Source organism: Marmota monax, unplaced genomic scaffold (assembly GCF_021218885.2).
Source record: "Marmota monax isolate L192 unplaced genomic scaffold, Marmota_monax_Labrador192_F-V1.1 WCK01_AAM20220418_F8-fsc00020, whole genome shotgun sequence".
NCBI classification, from domain to species: Eukaryota; Metazoa; Chordata; class Mammalia; order Rodentia; family Sciuridae; genus Marmota; species Marmota monax.
Genome location: NW_026692912.1, coordinates 16,293,535 through 16,307,602, shown reverse-complemented (window position 1 = coordinate 16,307,602; position 14,068 = coordinate 16,293,535). Strand labels below are relative to the sequence as shown.

The 14,068-nt window shown below is 35.1% G+C and overlaps 1 protein-coding gene and 1 non-coding gene across 6 annotated transcripts in view; both read left to right on the top strand.

Annotated features, from left to right (window-relative positions):
* The window catches only part of Rc3h2 (ring finger and CCCH-type domains 2), a 56,154-nt gene that overhangs the window by 20,031 nt on the left and 22,055 nt on the right, over positions 1 to 14,068 (top strand). For all 5 annotated transcript variants that reach the window (XM_046451659.2, XM_046451658.2, XM_058581696.1 and 2 more), the window contains 5 exons: positions 256 to 431; positions 4,080 to 4,280; positions 5,271 to 5,403; positions 5,517 to 5,635; positions 6,951 to 7,063. In XM_046451659.2, the coding sequence (XP_046307615.1) occupies positions 256 to 431; positions 4,080 to 4,280; positions 5,271 to 5,403; positions 5,517 to 5,635; positions 6,951 to 7,063 (742 nt within the window). The remainder of the gene's footprint in view (positions 1 to 255; positions 432 to 4,079; positions 4,281 to 5,270; positions 5,404 to 5,516; positions 5,636 to 6,950; positions 7,064 to 14,068) is intronic.
* On the top strand, positions 5,080 to 5,190 carry LOC124097551 (small nucleolar RNA SNORD90). The gene has a single exon (XR_006853285.1). It is a non-coding gene; the product is annotated as a small nucleolar RNA SNORD90 (small nucleolar RNA).

Below are 14,068 nucleotides of genomic sequence, written 5' to 3'. Positions count from 1 at the left end.
TTTTTCACCTTAACATTATCATTATCTAATTGATTATTGTATACCTGCAAATGATAATTTTGAGTTCTTTTGACTGGTGTTCTGATTGTTTATTAGTAGGAAATATGTTTTCTTTTGCATGCTTATTTTTAAAATAAACTGTATTCATCTATACGTGATATCCTTTCTTTGTGCTAATTAAATACCGATTGTGGGAATGGACCACCATAAACTAATAGGATAATGAACATTTAGTGTTCCTTTAATAATTTCTAGCTATGCAAGAAGAGGCCTTGAAGCTGGTGTTGCTGGCATTAGAAGATGGTTCTGCTCTCTCCAGGAAAGTTCTGGTACTTTTTGTTGTGCAAAGACTAGAACCAAGATTTCCTCAGGCATCAAAAACAAGTATTGGTCATGTTGTGCAACTACTGTATCGAGCTTCTTGTTTTAAGGTAAGCATTGAGGAACTATGTAAAGAATTCATACTTCTATGTGAGTCAGAGGCTTTCTAGAATTTGTATTACCCAATCTGGTAGCAGAATGCTTAAAAAAGTTGAGAAAATTTTTTTTTCCTTCTACATTGATTGCATCTGTGATACCAAATACGGTTTTAGTTATGCAGAGTAGAACAGAGGATAATTTGGTGAACTTTTTTTTTTTTTTTTTGTAGTTGTAGTTGGATAGCATGCCTTTATTTTGTTTATTTTTATATGGTGCTGAGGATTGAACCCAGGGCCTCAAGCGTGCAAGGCAAGTACTCTGCCACTGAGCTACAGCCCCAGCCCCTAATTTGGTGAATTTTTGACTCTAAATTAGGGAAAAAAAAACTTAAAGTGGAAGAAAGAAGCCTAATTTATTTACATTTTTCATCTTAAAAGGGAGTCAGTAACTATATTAAAAACTTCTTTTTTTATATATACTTCATTTTATGTAATATTAAAGTCTTTAATATGGAAATCCTAAGGATGACAAGAAAATGAAAAATTGAGGGACTGCCTTATTTTGCATTCTTTGTGGATTTTGTTTGGTAGAAAGGGCAAGATGTTTTAAAAATGTTTCATTGTTTAACAGGCTGGTAGATAGTGAAAGGTGTTCAGAAAGGTAGAAAGCAGGTATCCCCTTAAAATTTATCTATATTACAGGAGTGTAATATTTTGAGAAAGGTCTAGGACTTAGAAATAGACCCTGGGCCTCTGTGAAAATAAGGCATCTAATTTGAAACCAAAGCCTGTTTAGGTTATTTTGCTCTTTTTAAATTCCCAAGAACAAAAATTGTACAGACAGAAAAGGATTTCCTTAGCAGACTGTTCAATTTTAGATAACAGGTAATTGATGATAGAAATGCATTCAAATGGATTCATTTAACTCTAATAATGAGGTTTGGACTCTTATATGCATGACAGTTGTAATGCTTGATTTCATGTCCCTAGGGAAATGAAATCAATCTCTGATTCCTTAAATATATAAGTTATTGGCTAAGCAGCCAAATTACAGAGATCATTTGCCCTTCTGAAATGACTAGGTTTTCACACTATGTATCACTGATACAATGTTTTTCTTCATAGGTATCATATTGATTTGTGCTTTATGATTGGCATATATCTATAACTGCTCCTGATAAGTGATACTTGAATAACACTAGTTTAGAAAGTTGTTTCAATTTTATGTTCTCATTTCATCCTTATTGCCACATGGTTTAAAATGTTAAAGTGCAGTGATTGTATGAATAAAAGGATATCATGTTGACTTACTGCCAGAAGGCCTTACTTGGTGAAATTTACTTTTAACAGATTCATCATTGACCAAGGTCTGTTATTCATCTTCATACTCTAGAGACCTAAATTTTGTGGGCTCATACAGTACATTTGTCTTCAGGATGATGATCATCTAACGAAGATCACATACATCAAGAGCTTTATTAATTTGTAATGAGAAATGCAGTTCTTGAATGCTATGAATTCTCACATTGGTAGATATTTTCTTGTAAAAAGTATCAAACCTTTGTTTGCTGAACATGGAATGAGAACAAGGGAAATTAATGATGCTAAGTTTTAGTCTGGTAGTTCTTTTTTTTTTAATATTTATTTTTTCGTTGTAGTTGGACACAATCTTTATTTTACTTATTTATTTTATGTGGTGCTGAGAATTGAACCCAAGGCCCTGCACGTGCTAGCCGAGTGCTCTACCGCTGAGCCACAATCCCAGCCCCTAGTCCGGTATTTCCTAATTGAAGGTACATATTAGAATCACATGTGGAGCTTTTGAAAATATTCATTCCTGAGCTTTGTCCCCAGGAATTCTAATTGAGTTTATCTTAAGTTGGACTTAAGATTTCAAAAATACTTTTTAATTGTGTAGTCTTTGAATCCAGGGATTATGATTCAGTAGATCTGAGATTCTGTCTTTCAAAGCTTCACAGATGATTTTGATACATGTTAGCACTTCAATAGGACCAGGTTCTGCTCACTACCTATGTCTGACTTCTGCACTTCTTATGCTGTCCCTGGTACACACCACATACGTGGTGCTTAGATGAGCGAGACCATCCTCTAGATCTTTAACTTTGTTTTTTCTGTTATTTAAGTTGATAATTCCTCCTTTTGTTTCCTCATTGCTTCTTTAGGTAGGTTATGATAGAACATAGATTTTTGTTACTTCCTAGGTACACTCATATTCTGCTTTTTCTTAAATACCTGAGATTGTATTAATTAAAATTCTAAATTTCCCAAACTCTTCTCTATTGTATTTATGGATTCCCAAAGAGAATTGTGATCTTATTATGACCTGATTACCTCATTCATGTTCTTGGTGGCCTGTCACTATTGTCCAATGTGCCAACAACAGCAGTAAAACACCCACAGAGGTGGTCTGGGGTTGTTTTGTTGTTGTTTGTTTTGTTTTTTGTTTCGTTTTTGATACTTGGGATCACATTTGAGGCTCTTTATCCCTGAGCTACAGTTGTTTAGACTGGCCTTGAACTTGAAATCTTCCTGCCTCAGCCCAGTGTTCAGCATAGGACTATTTTCTTCTACCAATAGGGAACCTAAATTTTGAGTAATTTGAATGATTTATCCAGTCTGTTTCAGAACCTGAACTAGTCTTGTGTGTTCTGAATTCTAACCAAGTTTTGGTTATCATTACTGGTTAGTAGTTTTAATGGTTTATCTGAAGTTTTAGTGGTTCAGGAGTAAGTACATATCATTTATTGTGGAAATTATCCATCCATATACCTACACATTTATGTTATTAGACAATTTCACTAGTTCGTGTGAAACTCTTTGAAAACTAACTCTTATATACCCATTGACTATTGACTGAGTTTCTTCTGGTTTTTTGTTTTATTTTGTTTTGTTTTGTTTTTTTCTTTTAAGTACATGCCAGGCTGGTACTCTACCACTGAGCTATACCCCAGCCCTCATTGGCTGGATTTCTTGCTTATCTGTATCTATTTCTGTTACTACCAAAGTTATATTTCTTAAAACATGAATCTGATCATATCACTCTTTTTCTTAAGAGTTCTTATTGACTTTTCATACCCTTTAGAATAATATCCAAATTTCTTAACACAGTATACAAGGCCATCTGATTTTTCTCTGGTCTGTATCTTAGCTTTAACTATGTCCTTCACTCTTTCATGTTTCTGTTTTATCACTGCTGCTCTTTTGAGAATTCTATTTCTCATTTTTCTTTGCCTTGAAAACTCCTGTTCATTCTCCAAGATGTAGTTCATGTAGTCTTTAGCTGGAAGAAGGCTTTTGCGGAGATCATTTTCCTCCCCTTAACAATCACATTTAATTGCCTTTCTTCTGTGTTGCCATAGAGCTCTATAATAGCATTCTTCCTATAATTTTCTGTTTACAAGTGTCTCTTCCCTGCCAATTGCTGAACTCATTGAAAAGAAGGACTGTATATTTAGTTACACAAATAAATTTGTCCCAAAAAGGAATGTGGTGTGAACATTATCTTAACTTTTATCTACTTTGTGTGGTGTCTCTTAATGTAGTATGGACTCTTTTACTCCCCCCAAAAAGTGAATTAAGTGGTTGAGGGTAAAAGAGCAGATGAGTTTTGATGAGTTCTATTTTTTGCTTTTCTATTAGGTTACTAAAAGAGATGAAGACTCTTCCCTGATGCAGCTAAAGGAAGAATTCCGGAGTTATGAGGCACTACGCAGAGAACATGATGCCCAAATTGTTCATATTGCTATGGAAGCAGGACTTCGTATTTCACCTGAACAGTGGTCCTCACTTTTATATGGTGACTTGGCTCATAAATCACACATGCAATCTATCATTGACAAGGTTTGTAAAATTAGAGATGCTAATTTTATACCATTATTGTTATACAGAAGAGTATTAGAATACAGATGCTCCCCTGCTCGTGTCCTGGTAAACCCATCTGAGTTGAAAATGCATTTAATATACCTAACTTAATGAACATCATCATAGAATAAACAGTTAAACAAAGTATCAATTATTTATCCTCAATGATCATATAGCCTCACTGCCAATGCCCAGCATTATTAGAGAATATCATACTGCTTTATCACTAGCCAGGGGAATGGTCAAATATGGAATTGAAATACATTTTTACTGAATATGTGTTTCTTACACACCATTGTAAAGTTGAAAAATCATGAGTCAAACCATTATAAGTCTTAAGACTATCTCTGTTTTAAAGGGACTAAAGAGACAAATAGTGGAGATTTCCATGTTTTTAAATATCAGACTGTTCCAAACTAATTTTTTTTAAATATTATTTTTTTAACCTTCAAAATAAATTAGGGGCAGCTGAATATAGTGGTGTATACCTTTAATCCCAGTGACTCAAAAAGCTGAAACAGGAGGATTGCAAGTTCAAAGCCAGCCTCAGCAATTTACAGAGGCCCTGAGCAACTGAGTGAGACCCTGTCTCAAAGTAAAAAAATAAAAAGGCTGGGAATGTGGCTCGGTGGTTAGTGCCACTTAATGGTAATAAATAAAAAAATAGACTAGGAAATGTATTAGGGAAACAAACATAGGATGCCAGTATAAAAGCAGCTAGGCTTACAAGGTCTCAAGTGTATCTGTATTCTGACCCCAGAGAGCTAATACAGCTTATGAATATGTTTTCTAAGTGTCTAATGATGAGTTTCATAGGGCAGATTCTGAGATGAAAATTTACTTCATCATTGATACTCCTACTATGAAATCTGAAGACACTTGAAAACCTGTTAAGTAACTGAGACATTAAAAATGTTAGAATATATTATGTGTCAAAGAGTAAAAACCATCTTTTTTTCTATTTGTTAGCTGCAGTCTCCAGAATCATTTGCAAAGAGTGTTCAGGAATTGACAATTGTTTTGCAACGAACCGGTGACCCAGCTAACTTGAATAGACTAAGGCCTCATTTAGAGCTTCTTGCAAACATAGACCCTAATCCAGGTATGTGAAAAAATGCTCGAGTGTTTGTACTGTGTCTACCTTTGAGGTAAATAACATGAGAATTACTGCTAACACATTCTCCCCATCCCCCATCCCCTTGATGCTTATTTTAGATGCTGTTTCGCCTACCTGGGAGCAGCTAGAAAATGCAATGGTAGCTGTTAAAACAGTGGTTCATGGCCTTGTGGACTTCATACAGAATTATAGCAGAAAAGGCCATGAGACACCTCAAGTATGTATATTTATTGCACTTCTGGCTACTCTTATCTCTAGCTCAGTTTCATCATGAACTTCTTAACCTGTTTGGTTAATGGACTCTTCCTGTGACTCTTCTCTTATAACTTCTTTTTTGTTTATTCATTTGTTTTTGTGATGCTAGGGATCAAATCCAAAGACCTTGTGCATGCAAAGCAAGTGCTTTGCCACTAAGGTACATCCCCATCCATCTCATGTTTTTATTATCTCTTGTTTTTTTTGTTTTTGGGAGAACTCAGTTTTAAATGTACTTGATAAGTACATAGCACAGCAAGAGTGTAGAGGTTATCTTTGATATGAGTTCACTGAAAACAGAATGGTTTTGACCCAAGTATAGCTTATTGATTCCCTCCAAAGATTTTGTTCAGTTCTTTTCTACAGTTGGAAGATATCACTTTTTTCTCCATTGCTATCTCTCGAATGAATTTCCATTTGAATTTATAAGGTATTATCTTCAATGTACTGTAGAGAAAGTTAAATTATAATCATTATTTTGATAATAACTTCCATTTGTTAAGTTAATGTGGGCCAGTCCCTCTGTATAATATTTTACGTATGTTATTTCTAATCCTCACAGCTACCTACAAGGTAATTTCTTTTCCTAAGCTGAAATTTAAAGAGGTTAAAGAACATCTAAGGTGATGATGTCAGTAAATGACAACTTGGATTAAACCTATCCCAGAGTCTGTTATCTTTCGCTCTTCTATCCTTATTTGATTAGAAGATATTATATTCAAATATCAACTGAATAATATTGTTCAGATGGTAAAATAAGAATGACCTCTTCTGAGACTTTGATGCAAATTATAGCATATATGATGCTATAATTTTATAGTCTTCCTCATTATTTGTGTAAACTTAAACAGCTTAAGCCTAAGAATAAAATTGTACCTCCAAGTTTACAACTGGTAATTTTTCACTTTCAGGGAAATGGTATTCTGCCTTTCCTGGGAAAGCTTAAGTGGACAAAGCTTATGACTTTTTTTAAAAGGATTTTTAAAATTATTTAATATTAGTATCACAGTTTTAATATAGCAATAAGCTAGTGAGAAAAATCTTTCTATCCATGGATATTGCATTGTATTGAACCATTTCAGATGATCTTCAGAAAGAATGTCTAAAATGCTAACTCAGGGTTATGTCACATATGGAATGGTAGTTGTTTCAGCACAAGAATTACTTGTCTAATGTGATAAAGAATTAAGTGTATGATTATAAAGTTCTGAAGTTCCAAGAGTGAATAACAACTGGAATCATCATTTTTCACACATTGAATGTTTTCTTTTTTATAGCCTCAGCCAAATAGCAAGTACAAGACTAGTATGTGCCGAGATTTGCGACAGCAAGGGGGGTGTCCACGAGGAACAAATTGTACATTTGCCCATTCTCAGGAAGAGCTTGAAAAGTAAGTTTTGAGAATTCTCTTTCATATGGGTTTAATTTTTTATCATTATAATGACAGTATCATTCATAGTCTTCAACTTTGTAGTGTTCCAAAGAAAAAAGTTCACACAGCAGAATGTGGTTGTATGCACCTGTAATCCCAGCTACTCAGGAGGCTGAGGCAAGTTCAGGCAGGACCAGCCTGGGCAATTTAGCAAGACTCTGTCTCAAAGTCAGATTTTAAAAAAGGACTGTTGATGTAGTTCAGTGGTGTAGAGTACACCTGGATTTAATCCCCAGTACTACCAAGGGAAAAAACTAACATTTTAAGTGCTCTAGAATGCAAAATAACCTCTTCTTTTTTAACTATAAGATGATTAATCTAGGCTCAAAAGTAATATGATAAGTGACTTCAAGTCTTATTTAAGGATCATATTTTGAGACCATTTTATAGCTGGGAATCTGTATTTCTTCTAACTGTATAGAATGAAAATACCCCTATTGCCTTTAATTGAACTTTTTGAGTTCAGTTGAGCAGAACAGAAAAATCTCACAAAAATGGTAAAGCGGGTACATTTTCTTTTTCTGGCTTTAGGTCTTTTTAACTTTTTTCCCGCCTGTGCTGTCTTCTCTCTTCTCCTAGGGATAATTTCTTTTTCTATGTCTGTTTACTCCATACAAAAAAGTAATAGATATAAGCTATGATACATACATCCAGTTAGCAAAAACTTTCATCATTTAAACCTAACTAAAATTTTGATCTCATCCTTTCAATTAAACAACTGGCACATGTATCAACTCTTAAGTGGACATCTCCATTTTGTTTTTAGACACTTTACACTTAAATTCAGTTCATTTTTTCCTCCGATACCTCCTTTTCCTTCCATTCTTCTCTCCCCTTGTGTATCCTGTCAAGCACTTATACATGCCATGTTGTAGGAACCATTGTCAGCTGTCTTTCCTTCATATTTTTCAGCTTAGTCATTCCCTATACTCTGCCAATTCCACTTCCTATATATCCCTCAACTGTGTTCTTCTTTACATCCTTATAGTCCATCCTATCATTCCCTTAATCCATAAGTTGCATCTACCATTGCACACCTCCTCTCCCATTGTTTCCCACAAAACAGAAATCTTCTAAAAGTATAGATTACTCATATTATTCCTCTGCAGCTATCTGTGATAGTTTCTCATTGCCTTACAGATAAAGATATAAAGTCTGGGTTGTGGCCTTGAATGCCCTGCATCATGTAACTTGTGCTAGCCTTTCTGATCTCGTCTTGCAACACTCTGTAATTATACTCTGTACTCAAGCTGCACTTAACTTTTGTCAGTTCCTGAAATATACCATGTTCCTTCACACCTTGGGTTTTTTGTTGTTGTTGTTGTTGTTGTTTTTTAAATAATGCCAGTCTTTCCAGCCTTGCCTTTGGGTCTTTTCCTTTGATCTGATTATCCTTCATGTTTTCAGGGGGATCTCTTTAAAAAAAAAGAACCAGGTTCTTTTTGTCATATTTTTCACAATTACAGTTAATTAATGGTCTGTTTTAGTGATTGATAAACTTTTCTGTAAATTCCAAATAGTAAATATTTTTGGCTTTGAGGGCCATATAATTTTTTATTTTCTAGGAGGTAATGCTGAGGATTGAACCCAGGGGTGTTTGGCCTCTGAGCTACATCCCCAGCATTTTGTTTTTTATTTTGAGAAAAGGTCTCACTGAGTTTCTCAGGCTGGTCTTGAACTTGGCAATAAGTCCTCCTGCCTTTGTTCTGAGTAGCTGAGATTGCAAACATGTGCCACTGTACCCAGCAGAGCCATGCAACTTCTGTTAGAACCATTCAACTATGAATTGCAAGAAAAAAGCCTCCATATACAATATGTAAAATTGGCATGGTGGCACATACCTGTAATTCCAGCTACTTGAGAGGCTGAGGCAGGAGGATCATGAGTTTGAGGCCAGCTTGGGTTAACTTAGCAAGATCCTGTTTCAAAATAGAAAGGGCTAGAAACATAGATTCATGGTAGAGCAGCCCTGGGTTCAATTTCCAGTACCTCAATTTAACCTAATTTAATTTAATTAGAAAAAATAAAAAGCATGGTTATAAGCCTTATTTATAAAAACAAGCAATTTTGGCCCACATGGTATAATTATCCAACCTTTAATCTATTCATTGAGTCTTTGCTTACCTTACTTAACTAAGTGTAAGCTCCATGGACTATATGTTGTTTTTTTGTTGTCTCCTTTCCTCCCTGGCTATCACTGAGCCCTGCACTTAATGAGCTCTCCAGTAGCAGTGGCATGATAGAGAAAATTATGTGTGTGTGCAAAAAAAAAAAAAAACAAGAGCAAAAACATGCTTCTCTTGATTTTGTCCCCCCTCACTTTAAAGAGCCAAAGATGCTGCAGGAGTCCTAAAGAAAAAAAAGAAGCTGTATGCACCCAGTCTAACTCTGTATAGAGAATTTCACATTGATAATTTTTAAGATTCTGGGAGATAAAATTCAGTTTATCCATATCTGAAATAAAGCATTTTAGCTCAAATAGAAAGATCTTGATAGGACCTTGCTTAGTCCTAAAACATCAGAGAGGAAACTCATTTCATTGTCATTCCACCCTCAAGCAGTGCCCCATCTGAAAAAAGATCTGGGGGTATAGCTCAGTGTTAAGTACCCTAGTGGTTAATTAGTTTTTTAGTAACATTTCTCTATGTCTCATCTTGTCTTTTCTGTTTCTACCAAGATTTTCTTTCTAAAAGATGTGTCATTTTTATCTTCTACTTTAAATTCTTAGTTTATTCCTCAGTACATCACAGAATTTGGTCCAACCTGACTTTCAAGCTTTGCCTTTTAGAAATAGATACAGATATAGATTGTTTTTTGGATTTTACTTTTTTGTGGGGGAGGGGTGTTGTTTTGCAGTGGTGGGATTGAACCCAGGGCTCAAACATGGTAGGTACATAATGGATAATTTTTTAAAGGTGCATCCAGTTAATTACTGCTGACTACCATTTGATTTCTTTCAATGTTCAGTCTTCCACATGTTGTTCCCTCTGTATTGTGTGCTTTTCTGTCTTTTCTTTCTGGAGAACTGTTTCTTATCATATTTAGGTATCATCTTCCCTCCACAGACTTCCCTAACTTACCTAGGCAATATTGGTTGTTCTCTTTACTGTGCTGCTATAGCATTTGTCTTACTGGTTTCATACTTCTATAACAGAATGCTATAGACTGGATATTTGGTGGTTTTCATGCCTCAATACCTCCCCTCTCTTTTCCCTCCTTTCTGTACTCTACTGGTCTCCCTTCTATTTTCATGAGACTGCCCCCCACACACTTTTTTTTTTTCTCTAGCTTCCATATATGAGAGAAAACATAGGACCCTTGACTTTCAAGGAGTTTGATTTATTTTGCTTAACATAATGCCCTTGAGTTTCATGTATTTTCCTGCAAAAGACATAATTTCGTTCCTATGACCAACTAAAACTCCATTGTGTATATATAACACATTTTCTTTATCCATTCATCTGTTGATAGACACCTGCACTAGTTCTAACTCCATTGTGTATGTATAACACATTTTCTTTATTTATTCATCTGTTGACAGACACTTATACTAGTTCTAAATTTGACTGTTGTTAAGTTGTACTGCATGAGTAAGCATATGTTGCTGTAGTATGCTGATTTTAATTCTTTTGGATAAATACCACTGAATTGTAGACCTGGGTCATATTGTGGTTCCATTCTATTCTTTTGAGGAACCTCCATGGTGGTTGTGCTAATTTACAGTCCACCGAGAGTATACAAGTGTTCCTTATCCCCCATACCCTTGCCAGCATTTATTTTTATTTTTTTCTTGATGGCTACCATTTTAAATGGAGTGAGATGAAATCTTAGTATAGTTTTGATGTGCATTTCCCTGATTGCTAAAAATGTTGAACATTTTGTAGATATTTTGGCTATTGTTATTTTTTTTTTCTTTTGAAAAATGTCTGTTTAGTTCATTTGCCCATTTATTGACTCGGTTTTTTGTTTGTTTTGGTGTTTAAGTTCTTTGTGTTCTTTTTGTATTCTAGTTATTAATCCTTTGTCAGAAGAGTACATGGCAAAGATTTTTCTCATTCTGTGGACTTATTTTTCATGTTCTTAATTGTTTCCTTTGTTGTGCAGAAGCTTTTAAATTTGATGCTGTCATATCTTGGTATTATTTCCTGAGCTTTAAGTGTCCTATTGAGGAAGTTGTTGCCTGTGCCTGTGTGTTGGAATGTTGACCCTATGTTTCTTCGAGCATTTGCTAAGTTTTTGGTCTAATTCCTAGGTCTTTGATCCATTTTGAGTATACTTTTGTGCAGGATGAGAGATAACGGTCTAGTCTCACTCATCTATATATAATTAGCCAATTTTTTCAGCACCATTTGTTTAAAAGGCTACCTTTTGAGGGTTGGGAGACAGAGGCAAGAGGATCTCAAGTTCAAAGCCAGCCTCAGCAATTTAGCTAGATACTAAGCAACTCAGTGAGATTGTGTCTCTAAAGAAAATACAAAAATTGGGCTGGTGATATGGCTTCGTGGTTGAGTGCCCCTGAATTCAATCCCCAGTACCAAAAACAACAACAACCCAAAAAGGCTATCTTTTCTCCATAAGTTTTTGCTACCTTTGTCAACGATAAAATGACTGTATCTATGTGGATTTGTCTCTGTTGTTCCCTTAATTTATGTGACTGTTTGTTTCATGCTGGTACTGTGTAGTTTATTACTATAGCTCTGTAGTACAATTTAAAGTTCGGTATTGTGATGCCTCCAGCATTTTTCTTATTTGTTTGTTTGCTTAGAATTGCTTTGGATATTCTGAGTCTTTTATCTTTCCATATGAATGGACTATTTTTTCTAGTTCTGTGAATAATGTCATTGGTACCTTGATGGATATTACATTGAATCTATAGATTGGTTTTGGTGATATGGCCATTTTAACAATATTAATTCTGCCTATCTAAGAACATAGGTCTTTCCCTCTTTCAGTGTCTTCTATAGTTTTTTTCTTCAGTGTTCTATTATTTTTATAGACTGGATAATTTATATAAACATAAATTTATTTGGCTCACTGTTCTAGAGGCTGGGAAGTCTTTAAGGGGACACGTCTGTTACGGGTCTCTCGCATCATCCCAGGGTGGAAGGCAAAAGGAGATTGAACTTGCTGATTTATCGGGTTTTATCAGGAAACCACTCCTGTGGTATTGACTTTAACTTTTCTTTACTTTTTTTTTTAATGATACCAGGGATTGAACTGAGGGGAGTTTAACCACTGAGCCACATCATCCCCAGTCTTTTTTGAGACAGGGTTTCAGCAAATTGCCCAAGGCCTTCCTAAGTTGCAGAGGCTAGCCTTGAACTTGGGATCCTCCTGCCTTAGCTACTGGGATTACAGTAGTGCTCTACCATGCCCAGAAGCATGAATCCATTCTTAAGGGCAGAGACCTTATGACATAATCATCTCTTAAAGGTCCCTCCTCTCAACATTGTTGCATTGGGGATTAAGTTACCAACACATGAACTTTGACAGGCATGTTCAAACCATAGCAACACTTCATATGTAGTAATTATAACTAGTTTTTATAAAATGTCTGTATTGCAAGTGTTACTTACCTGTGTGCTTCATTTATCTTCATTTATCTATATTTCCTGAATCTACCAGATATCTGAATAAACTCAAAATGTTTATGTCAAAAATAAAATAATCTACAGTTCCTATTTCTTATTTCCAGACAGCTTCACACTCTCTACTGCTTTTAAAACAAATAGGAGTCACACAAAGGATTAGAGAATGAGGCGGTGTTGCTGTATCATCTTGATTTAAAAAATTTACGTTGCTAATCTCACAGATTTTTGAAAAGTCCTTTTATCTTAGTTCACATAAGACACCAAAAGCTTAACAAATATATTTGACTTAATTTTACCCTTGCTTGCTTTCTATACTGCATACCCCTCTAACCATATAAAATGTAAATGCCCAACAATCCCTCTTTAGAATAAATATTTAAGTGGATATGTTTTATTAAAAGTATATTAGAAATCTATTCCCAAGAATTGTTGCAATTCTGAAAAGTGTCAAAAATCTGGAATCACCTAACTCATTTAAAAAGGTTGTTATGGCCTTGGTACTGTATGAAGTGCTTCTAAGTGGGGAAACAGGAACAGTAACATGTAAATAATACATTTCAGCAGTTTGGTGAGCTACAGCAAAGACTATGGATTTTATTCTGATTGCAACAGGAAGCCATTATAGGATTTTATTCAAATCAAATGATGAGATTTTAATTTTGTCTAAGAAATGTCACTCTGGCTGGGCGAGATGGTACATGCCTATAATCTCAGCAGCTTAGGAGGCTGAGGCAGGAGGATCGCGAGTTCAAAGCCAGCCTCAGCAACAGTGAGGTACTAAGCAACTCAGTGAGACCCTGTCTCTAAATAAAATACAAAATAGGACTGAGGATGTGGCTGAATGGTTTTGTGCCCTTAGTTCAATCCCTGGTACCAAAAAAAAAGAAAGAAAGAGATGTCACTCTGATGTCTATATGGATGGAGACCAGTTAAACTTCTGCAGTGGGCCAGGTGCAAGACTGATAGCATAATCCTAGGACTATAGTATTGGAATTGATGAAAAGTATTCATATTTGAGATATATATTGGAAATAGAGCTTACAAAATGGACAGATTGAATGTGGATTATAAAGAAAAATGTTTGTATTCTGCATTATTGAGTGATACTGAGATGTGAAATGCTTTGAGACAGAAAATCAGTAGTTCTTTTGGTCATACAAAGTTTGAAGCTTACTCCACATTAATGCAAGAAGTATTTATTGAGCATTTAGTATGCGTGAGACACTATATTATGTGCTAAAGATGGAGAGGTGCATAAGAAAGGCAAAATCCTTGTCCTCACAGGGCTTACGTTGATGTAGAAGGGACTAATATAAAACAAAAAAATAGAAAGCATACTGTCTTTGATTGGTGCTAAGAAGAAAATTATACA